This window comes from Heloderma suspectum, chromosome 1 (assembly GCF_057233095.1).
Source record: "Heloderma suspectum isolate Gila_16-S chromosome 1, 16-S_ref, whole genome shotgun sequence".
In the NCBI taxonomy this organism is placed as follows: Eukaryota; Metazoa; Chordata; class Lepidosauria; order Squamata; family Helodermatidae; genus Heloderma; species Heloderma suspectum.
Genome location: NC_139458.1, coordinates 402,417,222 through 402,442,726, shown reverse-complemented (window position 1 = coordinate 402,442,726; position 25,505 = coordinate 402,417,222). Strand labels below are relative to the sequence as shown.

Genomic DNA, 25,505 nt, shown 5'->3' with positions numbered 1-25,505 from the left:
TCCAAGATTGGCGGAGGCCGAGATGGCGCCTCTCCTTCCACACCCTTCATTGGCCGAGGAGCGAGCCCCGGAGCATCATCTGAGCGAGCAGCGCTGTCTGCGCATGCGGAAGCCGGTCGCGACTCGTTATAGTGGGGAGGCGCAGCACGAGGACAGATTCGGGAGCCGTTGTCGGGCTCGGGGTTCGGGTTCTGGGAAGCTCGGAGCGGCCGTTGCTGGGGGGGGGGGAGCAGAGAGGGGCGAGGGGGAAAAGCCCCTCTGGGTGAGGAGAGCGCCAGGTGGGGGAAGCTGAGATAGGATGCGTAAGGTCAGGGGTGCGGGTAGGCAGGAGGTGACCTTGGCACGTGTGTGAGTGAGAGCAGAGGTGGAGGACGCTAGAAGGAGCTAGTCCGTGGTGAGGGAGGGAGGGGTGTGTGTGTATAGGGGGAGGGAAGTAACCTTGCAATACTCTGTGTGTGTGTGTGCGTAGGGGAGGGGAGGGGAGGGGAGGGGAGGGGAGGGGAGGGGATAGGTGTGTGTGTGACTGAGGAGAGGGGCTGCCTGTGTGGGGAGAAAGGGAGCGGAGGGGTTCTAGGAAGGAGGCCTCCAGTAGCTAGAGGAGGCTGTCGCACCGGTGTGTGACTTGCGGGAGGATACCAGAGTGAAGGGAAGCGACCCAAGCGTGAGGATGGGTGGTGAGGGAGCTGATATGGTGGAGCCGGGGGAAGGTGGCGAGGAAGAAGAAGGTGGTCAGATCGTGGGGGTAGCCCCGGCACCTCCCCTCCAGCAAAACGGGTGCCTCCCAGGCGGAGAGGCTGAGCGCAGCAGCAGCTGCACACCGTTGGTAGCAGAGAGCGATGTGGTGGTTGGAAGAGTCGCTGCTTCTCTGGAGCATCCTGAGGCAGAGGCCATGCTGTCCTCTTCTGAGTCGGGAGTGAAGCTGACCCCTCGGCTCTCCAAGCGCAGGCTGCTGGTGCTGGCCATCTTCAGCTTGTACTCGCTGGTCAATGCCTTCCAGTGGATCCAATACAGTATATTGACCAGTATCTTTACGCATTACTATAATGTCTCCAATTCTCAAATCAACTGGCTCTCCATGGCATATATGGTGGCATACATTCCGCTCATCCTTCCTGCCACTTGGCTGCTGGACACTCGTGGCCTCCGCCTCACTGCTTTGCTGGGATCTGGACTCAACTGCCTGGGTGCTTGGATTAAGTGTGCCAGTGTCCAGCAAAACCTGTATCCTGTCACATTGTTGGCTCAGACTGTGTGTTCTGTAGCTCAGGTCTTTATTTTGGGACTGCCCTCTCGCATTGCCTCTGTCTGGTTTGGGCCCAAGGAAGTGTCCACTGCTTGTGCTGTAGCTGTTCTGGGCAACCAGGTGAGGGGATGAAGAGTGGAAGATGCTTGGGTGAGGGGTGTGTCAGGGAGGGATGCTCATGAGAAGGAAATGTATTTGTGAGAAAAATAAGTTTTAAGTGAAAAGGGCAAGAATATTCATGGTTTGGAGTGGGGAAGCCTAATAGTGTGTCTTGTGTATTATATAGTTAGTTGCAGGATGATCACAGCAAACCTTTGCCTGTATTAGTGCTTAAAGCAGCTTTATCTGTGGAGAGGGCAGGAATGTTTGAAGCTGAATCATAGAACTGAACAATTGGAAGGGAACTCAAAGTTCATCTAGTCAACATCCTGTTGCTGCTGCAGGCTCATATTGTAACTTATTAAATTTCTCCATGCAGTGTATATTTATTTATTTATTAAATTTCTTAATCGCCCATCTAAAGGTGGCAGTAGTCGTATTTCCCATATTCTGTCTACCACTCTAGTGGGGACAACCCAGTAATCCTTGCAGTATAATCTAGCCCCCTTTTGAAGAATTGCCCTAAATAATACAAAAATGGACTATTGTAAAAGTGGGACTGGCCTAAGATTTGAAATAAATGTTGACTTGTTATCTTGGCAGCTTTCATTTGTGCCTGTAGGTTTTTCAGGCTAAAGGCAGAAGACATCTCTAATATGTTTGTAATTAAATCATGTGCTTCCACTAATTCCTCAGAGAGAGAGAGCGAGAGAGAGAATGAATATAGAACATCTACAGCTTTAGAACGTCAGTTACACAGTTCTAAAGGTTGCAGGATCAATAAACTGGAGATGCCAGTTTATTTCAATGCAGGTTATTTCTGCCAAAGCCTTGATGTCACCAATATTCAGATAGTATCAGTGCCCAGACAAATAAATATTTATATATGGTAGTGTTATATGAAACTTCCCCATTAAAAGTGGGTCATTTATTTATTTGAAATATTTCTTGGCTGCCTTTCAGAGCAGAAGCCCTCCCAAGGCAGCTTACAACAATAAAATACATAAAAACAATTAAAATATTAAAAGTGATAAAAATTTAAACAATAAAACATGGACTAGGAGCCGGGAGATCCGGGTTCTAGTCCCCACTCGGCCATGGAAGCTCACTGGGTGACTCTGGGCCAGTCACAGACTCTCAGCCCAACCCACCTCACAGGGTTGTTGTTGTGAGGATAAAACGGAGAGGAGGAGGAGGATAATGTAAGCTGCCTTGGGTTCCTTGCAAGAGGAAAAAGGCGGGATATAAATGCAATCAATCAATCAATCAATACTACCACTGATCAATGGTCTAAATACAGCTTTGCATTTTAATTCAGGAAAATGGGGTTATTTAAATACTATGAATATATCCATATGCAGCTGTTCCTCTTCAGACTGATTAAGGGATATTTTCAAACATGTTTATATGGTCTTTCAATATATTTGTTCTTACTTTGTTTTTCTGTTTGTTTTTTTACAGCTAGGCACAGCAATTGGCTTCTTATTGCCACCAGTTTTAGTCCCAAACACAGTTGATATGAATCTCATGGAGCGTAATATCCGCATAATGTTCTATGGCACAGCAGCAGTATCCACACTCCTGTTTATACTAGCAGCACTTGGTAAGTAAAACATACCTGTAATAATTTTAGTCAAAGCTGAAAGAGCATTCAAATAATGGAGTCCTAACTCATATACTTGCAGAATTCTGAATCAAGTCACAGATGAAGCTATGCTTGACAAGCTGTTTCAAGCCACAATTTCTTAACTGATTTGAAAAGCAATTAAAGTGGCAACAGAGCAAATATTTTCCTAGTACATTGTGCATCCTCAACTTTCTGCGTAGAAGAGTTTTTCCCCCTATTGAGGTTCTTGCTGAATCTATTAACCATTTACCTTTCAAAAATATTGCTATCAGGGCTGTAGCTGCTCCACCTTTTCCTTTTATTGGGTTAGCTGCAGATACAAAGTGCAGCTTAACTTATCTTTTTTGCTTAGCTCCTAGAATAGAAATGGTCATTACTCCATAAATGCATTCATGTTGGGCAGCAGTGGAATGCTCCTACTTTTGGTCAATTGCTCTTGGACAAGGTAAAGTATTTGTATTGGTAATCTTGCCATCTTCTACTTCACTGGTTTCCAAACTGTATTTTGGTGCATCCTGAGTTCTTCAGAAGCTTAGCAGCTGTTTCTCAAGGGGGGTGGGGAGAGAGAGAGAAGTCTGAACTGAAGAGTAATAGGAAGCAAGTCAAGGAAATAGAAAACAAGGGGCAGTTGATTTAAAAAAAAAAAAAAAAAGGTAAAAAGATAATCAGTAAAAGAACTAGGTATGAAATCAGAGATGAGCGCTTGGGAAACTGATAAAATATTACAGTAACTAATAGGTGAAAGCCTGAAGCAACATCTTGGCAGTTCCAACAGGGAAAAGTACAAATCTTAGATACGCTGAAAAGAAAAATCTGCAACACTTGATGACACAGAAAATCTGAAAAAGCAAAAAGAACAGACTGAACCTGATAAGAGGAGTGAACAAAAGAACTACTGCCAAGTGGGAAAGCACAGTAGAATACTTGTGCCTCTGCTGGCCTTGGTGCCCGCTCTCTCTGTTAGAGTTGTGTGTATGTAGACATATGCAGTAGCCATGGTATGCATCTCCCTTTTTTTATAGCTAGGGAAACTCAGAGCAGGAGAGGTGCCAGAAGATAAAATGTGAGTAGTAAGTTGGCAATTGCAACTTACCCAAGCAAGTGGTAAGTTATATAGCTTCCTGTGTCTGCCACAGTGACTCTTGCACATTTGCACGTTTTGGCACATCTAGGCAATGCGACTGTAAATACATTGAGGATATACTACACATGAGAGTGCATATGAAGCAACCCTGTCATGGGAAAATATGACATGTCTCACAATATAATTTCATAATTTAATGTTCTATTAAACAATATTTATATAATGCCAATTAGTAAAGATGTTTGAATAATAATGAATAGATTGCAACACTTTTATGTTTGTGTTGTTGTCCTAGTGTTTAAGGAAAAACCCAAATATCCTCCAAGTCAGTCTCAGGCTGTTCTCCTGGATGTATCTCCAGAGGATTACTCCTATAAGCAGTCAATAATCAACTTGTTCAGAAATCTTCCCTTTGTTCTTTTGCTGATAAGTTATGGTGAGTATGTCAACATCTTATTTAATCATGTATCTGATGCTATATGGCATGGTTGCTATAAAACCTACATGTACCTTAATATAGGTACAGATGTTAGGTGGTAAATAAGATGTCTATTGTGTATTAATTTTATTGTCAATTAATACATATAAATAGCTGCCCACAACTCTATAAATTATCAGCTTTACATGATAGAACAGATGATAATAAACAATGAATTTATATAGTTCATTCCATTATTCAACAAGGAGTCTGTTCATTTACAAAAAAAAAATCCATGCAAACAGCTCTATTTTGAATATGCATGTTAAATGTTTCCATTTCTACAATATCCAATATTTTCCTTACCTGTTCAAAAATATATGGTGGATCCTCAAATATTTTTTGCTTAATATTTTAATGGAAACTTTTGTAAAGTCGAAAACACATATATAAAAGGATGTAGCATAACTTTTTTGCAGCTATGAGCAGCTTTTGCAGCAAAGATTTCTTGTGTAATATAATTTTCTTCAGAAGTTCATTAAAATATTGTGTTCCTTCATAACTTATGTTGCTGACATTCATGCTGAGGTTGCCTTGTCTGTGACTCAGGACTTCATGTCAGCCATCGTACATTTTATTGGGCCCTGTACATGTAAAAGGGCACATGCTAGACTTGCTTTTTTGCCCTAGGCAGGATTTTGGTGCTCTTGTAATTAGCGTCATGGTCACTACCTGGACAGGGCACATATGTTGTTGTTGTTGTTCAGTCGTTAAGTTGTATCTGACTCTTCGTGACCCCATGGACCATAGCACGCCAGGCCTTCCTGTCCTCCGCTCTCTCCTGGAGTGTGCTCAAGTTCATATTCATGTAGTTGGCTGCTTGTCTGTACAATGCAAAGAACTCATTAGGATGATCTGCTGATGGATCCCCATGGTTTCCAGGCCTTTGCAGTGATGGTACTGTCACTGCCCTGTTGGGAGTTTGGAATAGGAGACTGACTGGGGCTGACAAGATCATGGCAGCTTCCCTGCATTCACTGTCTCATAGGATCCCATCCTCTTGGTTTCTGTAGTGACATGAAGCTGATTGGGAGATGGCTAGAGTGATAGTGATGAAAATCAGACTGAGTCTGACCAAGCACAATGTAAGGCTCATTTGCACCCTGTTTTCCTCATAGAGCTTAACATTTCCTAGTCTTTTTGTCAGGAATTAAGGATGGATCAAATTTTGGATGCTAAAACTAATGAATTTTCATATCTATTTCAAGTCACAGAATCTGCTAATGGGTTTCTTTTTTGGATCTGTTTTGATTTCAATTTCACTAGCCACAGCAATACTTTTAATTGTCTCTTTGTAGGAATTATGACTGGATCATTTTATTCAGTCTCGACTCTACTAAATCAAATGATAGTAACTCATTATAAGGTAAGTTTCTCTAGAATTTGTTGTTGAATAGTTTCTCTTAAATGAAAGATCCCATGCCTTGCTTGATTTAGTTATCATTTTTCAATCAGGCTTGGTGTCATTTTGCTCAGGGCTGAAAAAGATGTGACCTGGGAGATCTATGATTAGGTACATGAATCATGCCTTGATGTAATCTCCTGAACTCCAAGCTGGAACAATAGTGGAATTATTAACAGGACAAAGGGGTGGATCTGTGGGATACTGGTAGGCATAAAAGATGGCATTGCAATCTTGGGAAGCATTTGAGTTACATGAGTGGCAAGTCCATTTTCTGGCCTCTGAGAATGTCTCCTAAATATGCTACAGTCTAGGAGACTTGGGCAGTGTCTGCTTTTACCTTTTTGTTATGTTAATGTTTTTTTATTGTGTTGTTTATAATGGAGTAGTCTGTTAATGCTGCCCAGAGTTATATGGAAAGCATATGAATTGAACAAACTACAAAGTGTTTAACAAACTACAAACCATGGCAATGCAATAAATTGGTGCCTTGCAGGACTCCTGTCAGCAATATTTATTTCATTGACTAAGTAAATTGAACTGTCATCTTAGTCTGGATTAACCCATCTATGAACAGATCTAGTAGTATTTATCTGTGACATTTAGCTATTTCTTAAATTCTGGCCGTGTGTGTGTGTGTGTGTGTGAGAGAGAGAGAGAGAGAGAGAGAGCGCGCGCGCACACACATTCATTGTAGTAAAGAGGGCACTGCTTATAGATACCTCTGTAACTATATTATTCAAAGGGAGAAGAAGTGAATGCAGGAAGGATTGGCCTGACACTTGTGGTGGCTGGAATGGTGGGCTCAATTATTTGTGGCTTGTGGCTGGATCACACCAAAACCTACAAGTAAGTGTGTGAATGGGAAAAGCAAATGATATAGCTTAGATTACTTGCTGCAGTTATGGGGTAAAGGGTAGGTAGGCTGACCAGCAACTAATAAAATATGGTGTGCAGGAGATAAGCAGCAAGAAAAATGCTCTGTATATCTTCCATTGATTGAGGGAGTGCTATATATATATATAAAAGCCAAGGCAGTATATTCTGAAAACCCAACCCTAAATATATATATATATATATATATATATATATTAGGGTTGGGTTTTCAGAATATACTGCCTTGGCTTTTGATGTAGCTATGAGGTGAAAGTCTTGTCTCTTGGGAAGTTACTGACCAGAACTACACCGCAAGCTTCCAAGGGTTCCTTGACACTTAATCCATTTCCGTTGCGGCTGTGGCTGTGTAGGCCCATAGCTCAAGTGCAGCCACTGGCCTGGTTCAGGTGATTATCTGATGCTTTATGAACCATGGAAATGAGCATAATGACTGTAGTCCTCCTCCTCTCCTCCTGTGGCATGCTGGCTTCAGTGCAAAGATCCTGGCTTATATAAAGCTTGTAGTTCAAGTTACATCCAAACTGGGGAGCTTTGACTTAATGACAGTTACTAAACCAGGAAAATACACCAGAATCACATTCTGACTTATTTTCTTGGTTGGTTAACTGACATTAATCCAATATCCCCAGTTTGGATGTAACTGAACTCCAGTGTAATATAAGCCAGGGTCTTTTCACTGAAGCCAGTACACAACTGGAGCAGAAGGAGAGGGAGGAGCTCCTGCCTGTGACTCTAGATTCCGGTTTCATAAGCCATAGTTTATGAAACCTTGAACAATAATCTGAATTGGGCCACTATGAGGAATGTATGTGTGTAGACTTCAGAATCAGATTTCTAAAGCACGTCATTTTTCAAAGAAAGTAAGCTTAATGTACATAGAAACATAGGAAGCATCCAGTCCTTATACTAAGGCAGATTATTAGTTGATCTGGCTCAGTACCGTCTACACCAGGGGTGCAGAACTTCAGGTTCGGGGGGCAAATCTGCCCCCTTGGGGTCCCAGTCAGGCCCTCCAGATTCCCCAGATGGCCATGCCCCCAGTGGCTAATGGCTATGTGAGACAGAGCCTTTCCAAGTGTGTCAGTCCTTTCTAAGGGGAACTTTCCTGTCTCATTAATGGAGTTCAGGTGACAGGTTAAGGCAGCTTTTTTCAGAGGACATTTGTGCAATTAGGGCCTTCACTGCTGCTTTTCTTATGATATTGCTGTTATATTTTTTATTGATAAGCACCTTGTGAATCCTGAATGATGGAAAGACATGTTATAAATATTTTAAACAAATAATATATACACTGTATGTTATACTGTGACAGTCTGACCTGAGGCAAGGAGAGAAGCGACAGGTTGTCACTGAAATGTACTATACGTTTGTGTTTGAAACAGAAAGTAGTTTGGTTTAAACAGTAGCAAAAAGAATAATACTGTTATCCATTTTTCATAAGGTTGTGATTTCTTATTTTAACTTTACACTCTGTTTGTAGGCAGACTACATTAATTGTGTACATCCTATCATTTGTTGGGATGGTTGTATTTACATTCACCTTGGACTGTGGACACCTTATAGTTGTATTTGTGACTGGTGGTGTGCTTGGGTAAGCGTGCTCCGAGTATCTTAATAAAATATATTGATGTATTTTTGAGTAAGTTAAATTCCATTTCTTACTGTATAACCTTTTGTTTAAAATTGTTGTGAACTTTCTAGTAGAAAATACATTTCCTTAAGCATGGGATTTCAGACTGGATGTTAAAGTTTGTGGATATACCTGGAAAATATACTGTGGATAAGCTTAATAGTAACAAATAGTGCTTTTGATGCAAGGTCCTTAAAACTGTTGCTAATTTGAACTTTGATTTTTATGATAGTTTCTTCATGACTGGTTACCTCCCTCTTGGTTTTGAGTTTGCTGTGGAAATTACATACCCAGAGTCAGAAGGCACCTCATCAGGGCTTCTGAATGCTTCAGCACAGGTAATGAGGGATGTTTTCTGCCGCAATAATTAGCACTCAGTTCTGAGCTCAGGTAGCTCTCATTCTGCAACTGAGTGAGGATATATCTACTTCTTAAGCTTGTGGATACTTGATATAGCTGGTCAAAATAAGGATACTTTTAAAAAGCTTTTCATCTTTCCTAATAAACAGTATCACAGGTCAATGATACACTCAGTTCTTTTTAGCTTGCAGCCTCTCTGCTGCAAACTCTTGGAAGTCTGTGTGTATGTGCCATTGGAAGTTGCATGGGCACAACTTGATGGAATATTGTCCTTTGTCAAAACTGTAACAAACTATGGAACATATAACATCTGGAGGCAGTGGAATAATCTCAGTACCATGTCATGGGCTATGCAAGTCTATACACTGGCTATGCAAGTCTATTCTGGCTTCCTTCTCCTCATGTGTCTGTCTTTTCTACTTGGAATGCAAGGTGACTATTTACCTTGCCAAGCCATTATTCAAAAGAATCTTAGGAGGACCGAGGGATGCTTTCCCCCTTGCATAATTGCACAAATTTACAGGATGAGAGATTAGCTCTGCTCCCTCAGTATGTTGAGAATATGCTATGCTCACCTCTGAGAGTGGCTGGTAAATAAAAACCCATCAGTATGGCACTGAAGAAAACAAAACTGGCAGGGATAAGGGAACAGCTCTTTTGATATTGGGTAGTGCAATTGCAGTATTTGTGGATTGTCTACTAACTGAACAGAAGGGCAGCACTTTATTTTTATTTATTTAAACCATTTTAAAACTTGACTACTCAGCTGAAAAGGCTCCCGAGAGCTACTTTGTAAGATCAATAACAAACAGACAGTCCTTGCCCTCAGCTTTACAATTTAAAAGACACAGCACAAAGAAACAAGGGATGCGGAAGGAAGAGGAAAAACAAGCAAACTCAGATACCAGTTCTTAAAGAGTTATGACGTTCTTATAATGACCAGCTGGCATAGCAACAGTTTTGGGAGAGGAGGACCCAAACCAAGCTGTTATTTCAGCAGAGCTGACAGAATGGTGCTGCTGCAACATAAACACTGAACAGGCACCACGCAAGTTTTATCTGTAACAAGCTGCTCTATAGACAAGTGTAGATGTTCTGCATGAGAAACAGTCTGAAATTCCTTCTTATGATTCTTTATAGATATTTGGGATTATTTTTACGCTGATTCAAGGAAATCTTACAACAGATTACAACCCGCGTGCTGGAAACATTTTCCTCTTTGTGTGGATGTTTATAGGCATCATTTTAACAGGTACTCCATTTGCTTGCTGTGTCAAATGAATGAATAACCATGTTTTGTTCTTACTGGAAAATACTGAATAATGTGTAGCCCCACTCAAAGGTTTGAGTAATTCATGTTTTATTTCTGTATTTATTCATTTAAAACATTAAACATATCTATTGAAAAAATATCCAAAATGGATCACAAGAATAAAAACACTGATAAACGACAATCAAACTAACATGATTTTTAAAAGAAAGATCTTAAAAGCAGCAAAAAAGCAGCACGTTGCTTAGCTTTGTTGTTTTTTTCAAAAGGGGAAAGTGGGAGTGGGGAGGAAACCACACACAGGTAGTCTAAAAAAAAGAACCAATTAAATTGAACAACAGGATGTGAGCAAAGAAATCTGCTGCTGGGATTAGTGGCTGCTATCCAGACAAATGTGCCAGTAAGGAAAGTTAAATGTTCTTTGGTCTAATGGTAGCAGAATACTGGACATTTAAGTGAAATGTTTAGGTGAACAAAGCTATTTAATAGTGGTGGGAGCAAGGCACTATTGAAAAAACACTAAGGCTGTGATTCTAATTTCTTAATTAGAAATATAACTGCCAGCAGTATGTTCTAAAAAGTAGTTTGGGTGTGTGAATTGAATGTGTATTTACTTTTGTTTATTCAGCATCAGCCTTTTGGGCCTTTGTGTAATTTGGATTTAGCTTTCATGAATTTCCCACTATAGGTCAACAATCTTAGACAGCAATCATGTGGCCGCTAGACACTGTCTTGAGGGCCATAGGATTTCTTGGTTTACTGGCTCTGAGCTTCTGGACAGCGCTCGGAGCTAGGAAACCGCACTTCCCCCCCCCCCTCTTGTAGCCTGCATGGGCAGAACTCTGGTGACTGCCTCTCGGTGCTCATAAAATGGAGCACAGGGAGGGTGAAAAGGGGGAGTTCCCAGGGGCGGGGAGGGGAAGACCATGGCGGGGAGCGGGGAGACCATGGCAGCCCCTTTATATTGCTTCTTATGGGGTCTCTAGGCCTGTTCCTGCCCCCTCTGTGAAGCCCTGGCTAGATGTGCAAAATTGCATGTCTAGCCAAGAATGCAGGGCGGGCGGAGCACAGAGGAGAGGTTCCCCTCCGTGCTTTGCCCAACCTGCACTGGATAGGCATCAGCTTCCGAGTTTGGAGGCTGACGTCTATCTTGATAGGATTGTGCCCTCAACTAGAATAAGGCCCAATTGGGCTATACAAGGAACTGAAGTTTATAGAATATTATGCTGTGGCTTGCACATGTACTCTTACCCACAGATTCTCCCTGTATCCTTGACCCTATTTCAGTACTATGCTGACCATTGCCAGCCTGGCTCAAAAAGAAAATGGGTATGATCCTAAATTGAAAACCAGGGTATAATCACCCTTCCTTGATTCTAAACCCTGGTCCCAGTTGAATATCCAAATCAGATTGTATTCTGTCATGGCTATAGAGGAGGTCTGTGATTTTGGCTAGAAATTACCTTACATATTTTTGCCGACTTTCAATATCCAGGACTGGTATAATATAGAAAGTGTTTATTATATAAATGGAAAGAAAATCTGAGATGCATTTAAGTGGTAGGGTCATTAGAATTTTGAAGACCCTGGCTATCTAGCCCATGGTCCTTAAGTTAAGTGGCTTCTCTTTATTATTTTATACATCTGAAAGTTAAGGCAAATGTTAGTGCATGCAACCTCATCTTTATTGGAAATAATGTAAGCATTTTCTCTTGTCCCACATAAACTCACTTTTAGTTGACTTTATGTATCCTTCTAGCCCTGCAGTGTTCAATAAGAACACTCCTTGTATGCATGGAAAGATGTAGTGAAGATGCTGGAATATGGATAAATCTGTACATAAATATGCATTCTACAAGGTGCATTCAACAAATTGGTTTAACCAATTTGCTTATTAAAATAGTTCTAGTTTCTTCGCACTAGGAAGACTGCTGTTCAGTCCTCATGGGTTTTCTTCCAAGTATGCATCACTGAAGCATACCACCTCCCCCACCCCCACACAGTTCTTAGCACTTCTGATAATTTTTTTCTAGTATCCAAGATCATATATCTCCTACTTGTTTCAAACTGGTACTTCTATGAAAAGCATTATTTGTAGATTGAAAACAACTAGAGAGCCAGTGTGGTTAATGGTTAGGATATTGGACTGGGACTCAGGAGATCTGGGTTCTTGTCTTTACTTGGCCATGAAGCTCACTGGGTGACATTGGGCCAGTCACTGGCCTAACCTACCTCACAGGGTTGTTGTGAGGATGAAATGGAGAGGGGGAGATTCATGTATACTGCCTTAGGTTCCTTGGAGGAAAGGCAGGATATAAATCTAACAAATAAAGAAATAATAAACTACCAATAAGGCAAGTGCCATATAACCTGCAGAGGGTTAGTCATGTTAGTCTGTTGCTTCAAATACAGTCTTGTAGCACCTTCATGTCTAGCAAATATACCCTGCAGAATAGTCACTGCAGTGAATGTGTTGGACATTACATGCAGTATTTTCTTTTCTTTTAGCTTTAATCAAATCTGATTTGCGAAGGCACAATGTGAATTCAGGAATTATAAGTGTCGACGTTAAATCTGTAAGTAGTTTTAATCTCTTAATTTGCTGGCATGATTATCCATTAATATCTGATACTGGGCATAAGACTGTTAAAAACAATACTATTGCAGCTCTGGTTGTTTTGAGTAACAAATTACTTTTCAAGTTCAGCTTGCCATTATTTAATCAGTCTTTAGGGTGTGTACTTGCCTTTAAGTCTCTCCCCCCCCCCGGGGGGGGGGATTCACATCTTCTTTGTTCCTTTTAACATTTTTCCTATGTTGCTTGCTATGTCTGGAGTATCTTCTATATGTGTATAAGTTTGCCCACCTTTTCCTCCTGAACCACTACACCAGAATGGATTGGAGATATACCACTGGGAATCTGAAAGGAAGGGCATGGTAATCTATGTCTGGAGAAACATACCCTTCTTCCTAGAAATGCAGTGACATGTCTTGTAGATGTGAATGTCTGTGACATCAGCAGTTCATAGACCAGTCCCCATCCTCTCTCCCCAATCCTATGCATGCTGACCAGGAAGCAAGTGCCATCGAAATAATGAGACTGACTTCTGAGGAATCATGTAAGCATTCTGCTGTTAGCTATGCTGAGTTTTAATTGGCAAGCTGGCCCATGCTGGCCAAGGGGCCCAGGCTAAGATTTTAAAACTTGTCCAGCAACTGACAGTTCTATAAGCCCCTTAGTCTGATGCACAGATAACAAACTTGTGGCAATATGCAACAGGGAACTCTGGCATTTGTTTCCTAATGGTGATGCTATGATACACATACAGCTGCAAGGATAAGTCTTCCAGTGTGTTTTTAATAGTGTCTTTATCAAGGGAAAATATTAATCCTGTATTCTGATTGCCTTACTGGTGAAACAATATAAACATAAAACATCCAATCAACTATCCTAATGCAAATAAACTTCAAAACATGAATAATTAGAGTACTCTCAGACTAATTCAACATACTACAAGATATTCAACACTTCTGACTTCATGGCCATGCTTTGATACTAATTTGAACGTGTTACTAGTATGAATAATGCAAGTTTTAGATTGCAATTAACTAGTGACTCAAACAAGATAGGGACATTTTTTTTTTTACTCCATTCTTCAGAATTTATAAGTGGAATTTGTAGAAGGACCTCTTCCCCCCGCTAATATTAGAAGCTTGTTTCCACTAAATATATTCTCTAAAATTACAATTATTGTGGTCTTCTAACTGGGAGCCCAGGGAATATCCTGACTTGTCCCCAGGGCAACCTCATCAGGAATTGTTGATTCAATCAGCCATCAATTTTTTTCAATGTTATTTCCTTCACAGATGTCAGTTGACACTCCTACAGAAGATGAACAGAATAAACCAGCAACAAAAAGCCAATCTGAATCAAACATTTAAAACAGAGAGAAAAGCTAGAGGCTTGCAAATGTCAAATTCTACTGAGCAGAAGCAACTTGATGAGTACTCACAAGAACTGTATGCCTGTAGAGCCATGTGCTACCAGTGATAATCACGCAGTACTGCTTATGTATGAACTAAAAATGCACATACACTCTGAGGACACATTTCACCTTTGTGGTGACTACTTACAATGACAATTTTCAACTTTAAAAAAGTCAAAATGGATAAAAGATTCCCAGGAATCAGCCATTCCTTTTTGGAAGCTGTGCACTTTCAGACAATACAGTCAAGCAGCTTGAGCGCTATGGCAAGTGACAAATCGGTTCTAATTAAAATCAGCACAAGCAAGTAATCCACACATTCAACCCTTATATGAAATGTGCACTGAATGGATTGACATAAATTAAAGGGGTGTTTTTTAACTTGGTTTTTTATTGTAAATACGTTGGAAATTTGAAACTGCTCTTTCCATAGGAGAGGCACTGCCTTTAGCACAAGACGCAGTATAAGAAATTCAGATTTTGAATGTATTATACTGTAAATTCTATTTGCCATTTCTGTTGGCTTTGGAAGGATTATGGTTTATGAAACCTCTTGTGTCCAAATACAGCTGAGGGAGCTGCATAAACTTATATTTCCTGAAAATGTTTTATGTTCTAGTATTTTGAAGGTAAAGGCCTTCTAAGCTACAAAGCTGAGTTTTTCCTTTGCATTCTGAAAATGCAGAAAGGCACATTTTAATAGTGTGCAAATGGCAAAGCATTGCCAGATCTTACACAGGCACATGCCTGCAGCTGTTCTCCAGTTGTCCTAATATGCTTGTTAGTGAAAAGTACATGTAGGAAGGGGCTTTAGGAAAATAAAAATACTGCAAGCTCACACAGTGGACTCTGTCTACTGTTTCACCTGGTCAGGGATATGTGCAGGTTTACAAGAATACTGTGCCTTTTCCTACTGAATCATGTAACAAAAGAACCTGGGCTCAGTTTAAGTTAAAGCTTTATTTGTGTCCCCTCCTGGTGCTAAGTGCATGTATTCAGTCTCTGCTGTTTGCTGATTTGGTGGAAATGTTTTGATTCTTATTTGTCTGTTGAGAAAGACTAACAGTATGTCTTTTTAAATGTTCTTCCACTGTGTCACTTGAATACAACTTGCCTTGGGAGTAAATCATAATTAGCCTTTAGATCCTTTAGCTTTTAAAGGAAGGTTGAAATTGAAAAGCTAGTGCTTTTGCTGAGCCCACTCATGCTGCTACTTCTGATCCTCAAATATATAAGGAAAGTTTCAGTAACATTCTCTTTTTTGTCTTGATATGGGGAACATGCTACTTGTCTTGTAAAAGCTTCTGTTGTGACAGTATTATGTACGTTACATTTATTCCACAACACTTGTGTCCAGTAATGTAAATGTTAAAGGGATAATCCAGCTAGAGTCCTTAAGTCCGGCTGGATATTTCTGCGAGAATTTAGGAATGCTTCTTAAAAGTGGAGGGTAGCACCAAACTATATCCCTTTTGTGTAAACAGTCCTTTGTCTATACCTGCATTCTCAAGTCCCTTTCATCCCTTTCAGTGGGATAAATGGGATAACTGTCTGACTTGTCCTGTAGTCTTTTGCTAAGCACAGCTGCCTCTTTCCTCCATAACCTAACTTTGCTTGTCCTGTTAAAACTGCTGTCAACATCAAGACCTCATTTTTGTACAATCATCGCAATCAGTGTATGAATATGTATGAATCATTTACTACCGCTGTTCCATAGCTTTCCCAATAGACCTTTGGTGTCTGCATTTTAGTATAAGATAATCAATTGGGGCACGATGTTAGATCTGTTGGTGTCCCCAGGAATGTAGAGGTTTGTACTGCTGGAGCAACTTTCCCCAACCTGATGCCTTCCAGAATTTTTGGACTTCACCTCCCATCAGCCAGCATGGCCAGAGATTAGGAATGCAAGGAGTCTAAAACATCTGGAGGGCACCACGTTAAGGAAGGCTGTGCTAGAGGGATTGCTACTTCCTCAGAATACTTCAGGGCTGTTTCCATGTTGGAACTTTGTAATGCTGACAATGTGGGCTATGTCATCCATGTTTATTAAACCTTATTTCCTGGATATGAAAGCTTGTTCTGATGCCAGATTTGGAAGGCTGTTCCTTTAAGTCTTTCAGTGCTGATTCGGTATGCTGAATGTGCTAGTTTACTAGTCACTTAATTGTTGGATAGCACAAAGACAACTACTTACCTGTAACTAGTGTTCTTGAAGTGGTCATCTGTACAGTCACACCTCCTCCATTCCTTCCCTGCTGCTGGTATTTAATGTGCATTTCCAGGGACTTTCATGAGTGGGTAGGAAGAACCAAATGTGAAGGCATTTCTCACTTGATTCTAGAAGGGAGCAGGATGCATTTTTGTAAAACCTGGCTTTTAAAATTGTTACGGGGTTTTAAGGTTGCTTTAACGTTTTATTATGTTTGTATTTGTTTATTAATCTTGTCTTTTGAATTCTTGTAAACCGCCTTGGTTACAGAAAGGTGGTATATAAATACAATAAATAAAATAATAAATATGCCCCCCCAGCATATGCAAGAAAGACAAATATGTCTACTCAAGAGTAAGGGAAGATACTTTAGCTTTTTGACTAGAGCTATAGAAGGTGGTGTAGGTGCTGAACCCAATTATGGTACTACACAGTTATAACTTGCAGAATGTACAGGTAGGTGTCCTTTCTCCTAGTATATTAGCCTTCTCTGATCTTAACTAGGTTATTTTTAGGAGTAAATCTTAATTGTTAGCTTCTGCTGTTCTAGGCATAGTGAATGTCTCTTCTTAATAGGTGTTATCAAAATGCAAATCTCTTTTCACCACTATCTGTAGCTGTATTTCCATGTGGAACTGAATGCCACCAATAAAAAAAGTCTTGTTTTTCAGGGGAAAGGAAATTATGCTCACTTTTTGAACATCACAGTCCTTGAACATCTTTCATAGGAGGTGCAGTTTGCATCCAGGCTTTCTGTGTAAACTTAAAAGGCCAATGCATGACACTCTCCCTACCCCTTAATCTTGGCTTTAACATGGCCTTTAAGGCTTAAAAGAGATTAGTTTCCTTTCCTTCCAGCATTCTATTCATAATTTAAAAACATTAATCTTGCCAAGTCTCCTGTTTTGTTTTGTTTTTTGCCAAATTGCAAAGTTACCCTCTGCTAACTGCAAAACTCCAAGCAAGTTTGACATGGTAGAAAGCCTTCTGAGCTTTTGAAAGCAAAGCATTCCTGGTAATGAGGGCTTAATTGTAGCTAAGTTGGAATGCTTCCCAAACAGGATTGTGCATGCTCTTAACGGGGGCTTCAGGTGTATATTGGCAAATCATTTTCTCAATGAAATTCAGAGAAAAATATGGAAAAATGTATTATTGATTAGTACATCATCTTGCTATCTAAATAATGCAGCTCAACTGGGAATTAACTGCATATTGCTAGTATAACCTGAAGGTATTAAATTGTACGTTTGTTTCAACTCTAAGAGAATCTCAAGGGAAATCCTGTGTAATATGATCTTAGTAAAACTGCCCCTTAAATTCCCTTGCTGTGATCCAAAGAGCTGCTTAGTCTCTCACACAAGGGGGTGGCACTAGCCCGGTGGAATATTTCCTCTTTTTTTTTTTTCATTTGACCTCTACCATATCTCAAAAGTGCTTTTGATTCTCTCCTCAGTTTCAAAGCCAGTTTGTGATATAGCATATGTTGCTGCAGTTTGAGAAAAACAATTGTAAAGTTCTTCCGCTCTCACAACTAGTTCCATGATTCTTTGAACCCTGGCCCCTCTGTAGTGTTTTACTTAGCAAGATTCATGATTGTGCTACCGGTTAGGTAATTGAACTTAGCTCCTGCACGATCTACCAGTTTGTAAGTACGGGGTGAAATTATTTCAACAGAAAAGTGGGTCCAAATCCTCTTACTGAGGGTCTCCACTGGTGAAGTCTGTTGGAAGCTAATCTTTTGTTCCCACTCTGCATACCCTTTCAAGCTATCTCCTTCTTCAATTGGCAATTTCTATATGATCCACTGGAATGTGAGTGGGTGGCTTTTTCTTGTGAGTTCTTAGAATTTGCTCTTAATTGGCTGGTTTCTTCTGAAGTGAATTGCTGTATAAATTCAAATGGTTTTGAAATACTCTGTAATCTTGAAATCTACTATGGCACTCATAGCTTTGTAAAAGTCACTCTTTGAACAGAATGTTTAGCCTGAGTAACTGTCTGTGTTCTCAGATTTCTAATGAGTCACTATTGCTGTGTGTCCTCAAAAAACCTGAGGTTGGCACTAATGCTCTTTGCAAATGCTGGCCATCAATCATCTTATTTTCTTACAAGTAAACCCAGCTTTGGAGCAAGTCTCTTCTGACTACAGTGTGTATACACTTCTGTTGAGATGGAACTACATTAGCAGCAGTGTGCTGCAAACTGTATGTATTAGGCAATATGTCTAGAAGATGAGTCCGTGGCCCAGTCCTTACTATCATGTAACCATATTTCTATTTTGGATTATGTGCTCAGAAATGCACACGATTTTTTTCTCCATAATGAAAATGTAAGTGCCTCCTTAAAAGGCGTGGCTCTAAACACCAACTAACTTTTATTATTCTGTATGCTGGATATTCATGCTGTTTCTCTTCTTTTTGGTAAATCCCAAAAAGAAAAAATGATGGTCAGAATGTTAAGGAGTGGCATTGGTGGGTTCTTTTGGTCTGTAGACAAATGTTTCTACTTTGCAACTACTCTGGGAGATCAGGGAAGCTAGGGAAACTTCTTATTTTCTGTGCAATGTCATCTTGACCATACAACTAGGGTTTTAGCTAAACCAGCTGGTTGGCTAGAAAACCTATATAAACTTTTAGCATAAAGGTTATCTCCATGGATACTTTGTTGGCTTGGCTTTATTTGCTTCAGGACTCCCTTGGTTCCTGCTGTGTCATCCCCTGTTCCCCTGCCATTGATACTAGCCTGTGCTACAGATTGTCTTTCCAGGTATTGGCAACTGCTTAAGGCTCTTTAGTATTCTCAGAGAATGAACTCCTAGATCTGCCTATATAATATGACATTCAGCCAAAAGTGAACTGTAAACTCTCACATGTATGCTTGCCAGTGAGTTTAATAGAAAAAAATACAACAAACGCAATCCTGGAATTGCTTAAAATAGTCACCTTAATTTTTTTTAAACGCCCTATATGTTGTTGTAGCCAGCTGTATCTCTTATAACTCTGACTATCTCAAACAGGAAGTGATAAAATTTTCTTTGCTCAATGGTTCCCAGTGTTTTATGTGGGTATGAACAGGAGACCATAAATACTGAACTGATTATAAATGATATCCTTCTGTGAATGGGTGCTATGGTTTCACTAATTGTTCTCTTGCAAGTACAGGAATTTTGAGACCACCCATTTTGCTGTGCTGCTGTTGTATCTCCACCAGGCACTGTTTGCCACAGTTCCACTACAAGAAGGGAGCCACTGCTGTGACCTTTTTTTGCTTTCTATAGCCATCACTTCCTTTCACTTGATCACTCCCCCTTGTGTTAGCTGTCCCATATTGCAGGCAAAATTTTTGCTCAATGCCTTTTTGCAGATAAGCATGTAATTCAGCAAAGTTACTGCTATTCTCCAGGCACAAAATAACCTGGGAAGTTTTTTGGATGCTACCCAACAACACTGTGTACCATCCTATCATAGCATGATCTTATTTTCAAATCGCCTTTCAATCCCTGTGCTATAAATACGCTAGGGAGACTTAAAACAACAACAACAACAGGCCAGTCTTTGAAGGTTGGGGACCTGCTTGAAGATGTAAGTAATGCTGAGAGTGCTAGTGTTGGAATTTGGTTATTAGTTCCAAATTCTGACTGTAAACTCTGTGTGTAGCCTTGCGCAGCTCCCAATCTCTCGCTTTGCTTTCTGTATAGAAGAAGGAACTGCTTCCTTACAGGGTTGTGGTGTGACTTGGGGAGTGGTATAAAGACTATGAAACACTTTCCACATTGCCAGTGCTAAAGAAATGAATGTTTATAAATAAAAGGCAGTTACTATCTGGTTAGTGAGTTGTTTGAAAAGCTCTGAAAGTGCTCAGCCGGTTTGTTTATGCAGTTTAATTTTTCTAAAGATGCATCTGCTGTACATTTTATTTACTTCTGCGGGAGGAAGTAAAGGAGCCAAAGTCTGACACAGTCCTGAGGTGAGGGCAGAATACTGGGGTCACTAGTTAGTATCAGGTGGAAAGAAGACTTTACCTTTGCCCAATAGTGTTAGAAGACTGTAGCTCCTCTACTCTCTTTGGTAGAGCTGAATGATTCCCACCAACCTAGTTCACACAATTGTTTCAGAGTTTGGAGGAGTGAGTGTGCTGGGTTCCAGCTGCTTCCAGTTTGCTAAACAACCCAGGACACCCCCTGTTCCTGGGTTCTGTGTGATGTCCAAACCCAGAACACTGGGTTGTTGAGGGAGAAACAACCCAGAGTTATAACTCATGGTTTGTTCTTAGGTTAAAACTCTGGGCTGTTTCTCCCTCAACAACCCAGAGTTCCAGGTTTGGCTGTCACAGAGAACAACCCAGGAACAGGGCATTCCTGGGTTGTTTAGCAAAGCGGAAGTGGGCAAGCAGGTGGGAGCCAGCATGCATGCTTACTCCTGCATCCTCACAAGCAATCATGTGAACCGGGTCACTGACTTCTAGGCAGAAAACAAATACAGCTCATCCTGTATTTGTATATCTGCTTTGTGTGAAAGATCACTGGTGCTTAACTGTAGCAAAACACCAGGCCTTAGCTGTCTCAACAGAGACCCACACCATGTCTTAGTGAATCAATATGGCATACCCTAATGTTTAGAAACACGGTGCAGGCAGCTGCACATGCAGAATTTGGCCAACCTACTGAACATACAATTAACATGAGAGAAGAGCTCGGCCAATACTGATCACTAGTGTCCCTAAAGAACAGTCCTCTGAAGCTTAATTTTGCATTTCTAATGAAGATTCAATGGTGGGAGCAGTTAGGGTTTTCATTTAACAGTAGGATTGTCCTGCAGTGGGATCTTTAAGACAAATAATAGATCCCATGTTTCAACAAAGGTATAACTTCCTATGGGCCTGACAAGGCCAAAGCAACACCTTGTCAGGTTGCTATCCTAGCATGTCTTTCATTATGGTCAGTATCCATACATTTCATAATTGTGATGGTTACAAGTGAGCAAATGAAAACTGAGAAAAATGATCCTTTCCTTTTGAATGTATTTGTACTGTAACTCATTTTTCTATTGTTTGTACTTTACTTGTATTGGGATGTCTGTATTGCTGTACTCTATAATAATAAAAGAGAATGTCTGTACCATAGTGCCAAGACTGTGAAACCTATACACCTGCAACTTGACATGCATACTAAAGGAATCCTAGGGGTGTGTGCCTTGGGCTTATTTTGTTTTTAAAGTGCATCAGTTTTAATTTAAATCCATGTAGCTGAACCCTGCAATAAGATCTTCGGTCATTAGGGCCAGACTTCTGTATCCAGCTCATAGCTTTGTAGTCCATGCAGTTTGAAGTCAGGGGAGATTAGTAGAATGAGGGACTAAGTTATATGTCTACCCCTCCCTCCTACTGTGGGGCAGCTGCTCTTAGGGGAATGCAGTGGACAGATGTCTTTCTTAGGGGGCTTTGGCTAGAGGTGTCCGAGGGCATAGTTTCACTCATGGAGTGGGCATGATGTGTCCAACTCTGGAAGCTGCGTAGGTTTGCTTGAAGGCTTCACTGTATCAAACAAAGGACTAGTTCAATGTAGAAAGTGTGTCCTGTGAATGTTAACTACAAAAACTGTCCCCGAACTCAGATAATTGTTGTATTGTGTGCCTAACTAATGTTCTAAAAACTACACTGATTTTACAGGAGTTTTGCACATACGATGTATTTTAGGAAAGTGTTATCTGGAGGTTAGGAAAGTGTTATCTGGAGGTTATGTTTTGAAGAGGCCACTATTTGTGCTAGCTCTTCAACCCAAATCCTCTATTTCAGCAGCATGAATTACATCTGTTTAGAGATGCAGCAGAGCTCTGTCAGTTAGGAGTTGAACTATAAATGTCCCTGAAGACTAGAATTAAAATACTGTCGCATTTATGTACTAGTTAAAAGGGACATGCAAAGAGGCACAGTGAGCCACAATTTCATGTATTGAAACAGCAAAACTGTTCACCTATTATTCTGAGTATATGCTAATCATGTATATGCTACCCCCAGTATCGGATATATGCCTATGTACATCAGTTGCTGGGGAACATAACTGGGAGGGTGCTAGTGCACTCATTCTTCTTGTAGTTTTTCTGCAGGCAATTGGTTGGCCACTGTGAACAAAATGCTGGACTAGATGGAGGTTGGACTGAGCCAGCATAGCAATTATGTTCTGTATGCAATTGTGTTTAAACTTCATTGAAGCCCAAATATCAGATGTATGTTCCTGATAACTCCTCAGCAGGAGTCCAGTCAACTAACCCATATGAGTTAAATAGTTTAATTATGAAGATTGCATTGATTAAAGGGCCATAGGAGTGCTCCTTTAGTTAAGGTGAGTTGCAAAAAAAGTTCCACCATTATAAGCCTCAAAATTCTATTACTTATAAAAATGACAAGTTAACAGCATGGCTAGTTAAAACATGCTGAATGTTAAAAGTTAAAAATGCTGAAAAACTAACACATTTGTGGCTTGGCATATATATTTCTTTCAAATGTTGGTGAAACTACTGATGCATGTTATTCAGGCTAGTTGAGGTGTGACTTCCATTGGTATGATGCAGTTCTGAGCAACAGTTCAAAGTTTATTAATTTTTCTGCCCCATTAAAGCTTATGGCAGCAACTGCTGGCAAAGTTATGTTGGGCATGCTCAGTTTCATTCGGAAGCTAGAATGCTGTCAGTACTCCAATGTTTTCAGAGGCATTCTGTTAACAGAAGTCTTCTGTATGCAATGCCTATTCCTTTAATTATGTAATGTGACTTCACATGATGAGACTACATGTTATCACACAGATTGGGACCCTAGCATGGTGGGGGGCGCAGAGGGAGTAAAGAGATTTTAATCCTCCCCTCTCCACCATGGTCCCAATCTGGAACCCCCTCCCCTATGCCTCCAATTTACATTGCCAAAAGGGCATCCAGTTATAATGTAAATTGCAGGCATTGTGCAAAGGGTTAAAAACCCCTATCCGCCACTCTAGGCTCCTGATCCATATGATGTCCCATGAGCTTACTGTTGAGTAGAAACAAAAAGCTAGCCAGTTTTTTAAAGTAACATGTAGTTTGACCCTCAGAGAATTTGGGAGGGGTGGGGATGGAATGCACAGTGGCGGGAAAAGAAGGATTACGGCCTCACACAACCTTTCTGAAAGTAGAACTGCAGCCCCAATCATTGCTCTTACTTTCTGTGTTGTGGGAAAAGGACATGCAAGGATGCTGAATGTGAATTCACACTATGTAGGCTTATTAAGATGGTTGTGAGACGAGCTGTATTCAGTCATTCCCATTGTCGGTAAGCTCTACATGTGAGGAAGGGAAGTGGGGATGAGCTTGCTAGTTCCCCCCTCCCTTACCTTTCTCATTGCTTTCCACATCTGGAGGGTGTGGCTGTCTGCAGAGGACAGCCTCCTCTATCCGTGAAAGTTCACCCTGAGATTTTAGAATCTTGATTCTTGAAATAAAATCATGATTACTATTAGTTAAGTATTCATGATCCCATTTATCATAAGGGTAAACATTCAAGAAAGCAGATTCAAATACACTGGGGAGAGCGTAGCATTGCCAAAACTAATTATAAATGTATAAAAATACAGGGAAATTCACTCATAAAAAACCTGCCAGTTTAAGACCAGAGTTCAGGCTATCTCATGTTGGCTCAAGCTCCACAAAGCCTGGAAATTGGAAGCGAAGGCTGATGCCTTAACTGATGTGCCTCATGATCAGTGATGTTGTGCAGTGTCCCAAATTGTGCTTGCTTATAAATTACTCTCCATGCACCCACGCTTTTCCTTGGTCAGTAAAGCTCCACCATATTGACCTGGTCCAGAATTGCCTTATGAAGCATCTAGCCTTACTGCTAGGAGTGGGCTCCCTCTCACCGTGTAACTCATCTTGCCAGCGACTGATGTAAAGAGGAAATTACCATGGGAGGATTCCTGTAGCAGAACAGTCAGACTCAGGTGCTTCATAAGACAATACAGGACCAGGACAATGTGGGGCATCCATGTGAATCCATGGAGGGTAAACTGTAAGCAAGCACAATTTGTTACATTGCATAACATCACAGAGCATGCCAGTTAAGGCTTTACCTTCCGATTTCCTGGTTTTCTAGAGCTTGAGCCAACATAACATAGCTTTAACTCTGGTCTTAAAGTGGCAGGTTTTTTTAAAATCATTGAATATGAGTCTGGTGTGTGGCAAGGTCTGTGTCCTACCATAGCTCACAACTGGCCCTAGAAAAAATATGTAAATAGAAAACCTGCAGTGGTGGTGAGAATTAAACTATGTGTCATCTTAGAAGAATTCATGAGTAAAATGTATTGTTCCAGAAGAATTCATGAGTAAAATGTATTGTCCAGACTGTCTCCTGGAATAAAATGAGGCAAGCTCATACAATGTCACCACAAGAAATGCTGCATCTTGCCACTAAAGAGTTATGTAATCAGAATATACAAAAATGGACCAGTTCCAGAAGGTCTCTCTCAGCAGGCTTCCAGAAAGAGGCTGTTATCCTAGAGACAGCAACAGTCTAATGGCTGAGGCTCTAGCAAAGGTAGCACTCTACTTTCAGTTCATGGCATTGTTCATAATATACTCCAGTGTGTAAAACATTTGTTCCATAGCTCTTATCTCATTGGGAATCATATGTCCTTCTAGATCAGGGATGTTGAACCTCTCTCAGACTGTGGGCCAAATTCCACTTCAGAGAACTTCTTGGGGGCTGCACTCTAGTGCCAAAATACCATAATTTACCTTAAAGCTCTTACAGCCAATAACAGGAGAGGGAACCTGACTTTTAGAATGGGGGGAAAACTGCTCAAAAGCTGGGAAATGTCCAAACAATTGTGGTTGTTTGAAAGGGGGTGGGGCCATCTGGGGAACCCTGAGGGGCCAGATTGAGATTTGGCTCCCAGGCCTGAGGTTCTGCAACCTGCTGTAGAGAAAAGCATTGATTTTCAGTTTTGTGTTCAAAGGAATACACTGTATGTAAATAAATGTTCCAAAGAGTATCTGGCTGCAAGGGTAACTTGTCAATTATCTTTTGATTTATGTGATCTCAAAAGAACATTAAAGCCATGATGAATCAGACCAAAGGCCTATCTAATGTAGCATTCTGTTCCAGTGGTGTCCGACCAGCTGCCTGTGGGAAACCCACAAGTAGGACATGAGCGCAGTAGCACCCTCTGCTCATGTTCCCCAGCATCTGGTATACAGAG

General features: G+C 40.7%; 1 protein-coding gene across 2 annotated transcripts in view; it reads left to right on the top strand.

Annotated features, from left to right (window-relative positions):
- Window positions 1-483: 483 nt before the first annotated feature.
- The window catches only part of FLVCR1 (FLVCR choline and heme transporter 1), a 36,926-nt gene continuing 11,904 nt past the window's right edge, over window positions 484-25,505 (top strand). Inside the window, exons 1-10 of one of the 2 annotated variants that reach the window (XM_084828828.1) lie at window positions 484-1,363; window positions 2,804-2,945; window positions 4,349-4,489; window positions 5,830-5,897; window positions 6,679-6,782; window positions 8,311-8,421; window positions 8,693-8,798; window positions 9,961-10,072; window positions 12,599-12,666; window positions 13,958-21,396. In XM_084828828.1, the coding sequence (XP_084684954.1) occupies window positions 668-1,363; window positions 2,804-2,945; window positions 4,349-4,489; window positions 5,830-5,897; window positions 6,679-6,782; window positions 8,311-8,421; window positions 8,693-8,798; window positions 9,961-10,072; window positions 12,599-12,666; window positions 13,958-14,032 (1,623 nt within the window). In that variant the 5' untranslated portion in view covers window positions 484-667 and the 3' untranslated portion in view covers window positions 14,033-21,396. Of the gene's footprint in view, window positions 1,364-2,803; window positions 2,946-4,348; window positions 4,490-5,829; window positions 5,898-6,678; window positions 6,783-8,310; window positions 8,422-8,692; window positions 8,799-9,960; window positions 10,073-12,598; window positions 12,667-13,957; window positions 21,397-25,505 lie in introns of those variants that run through there. The other variant, XM_084828829.1, reaches the window with a different exon arrangement.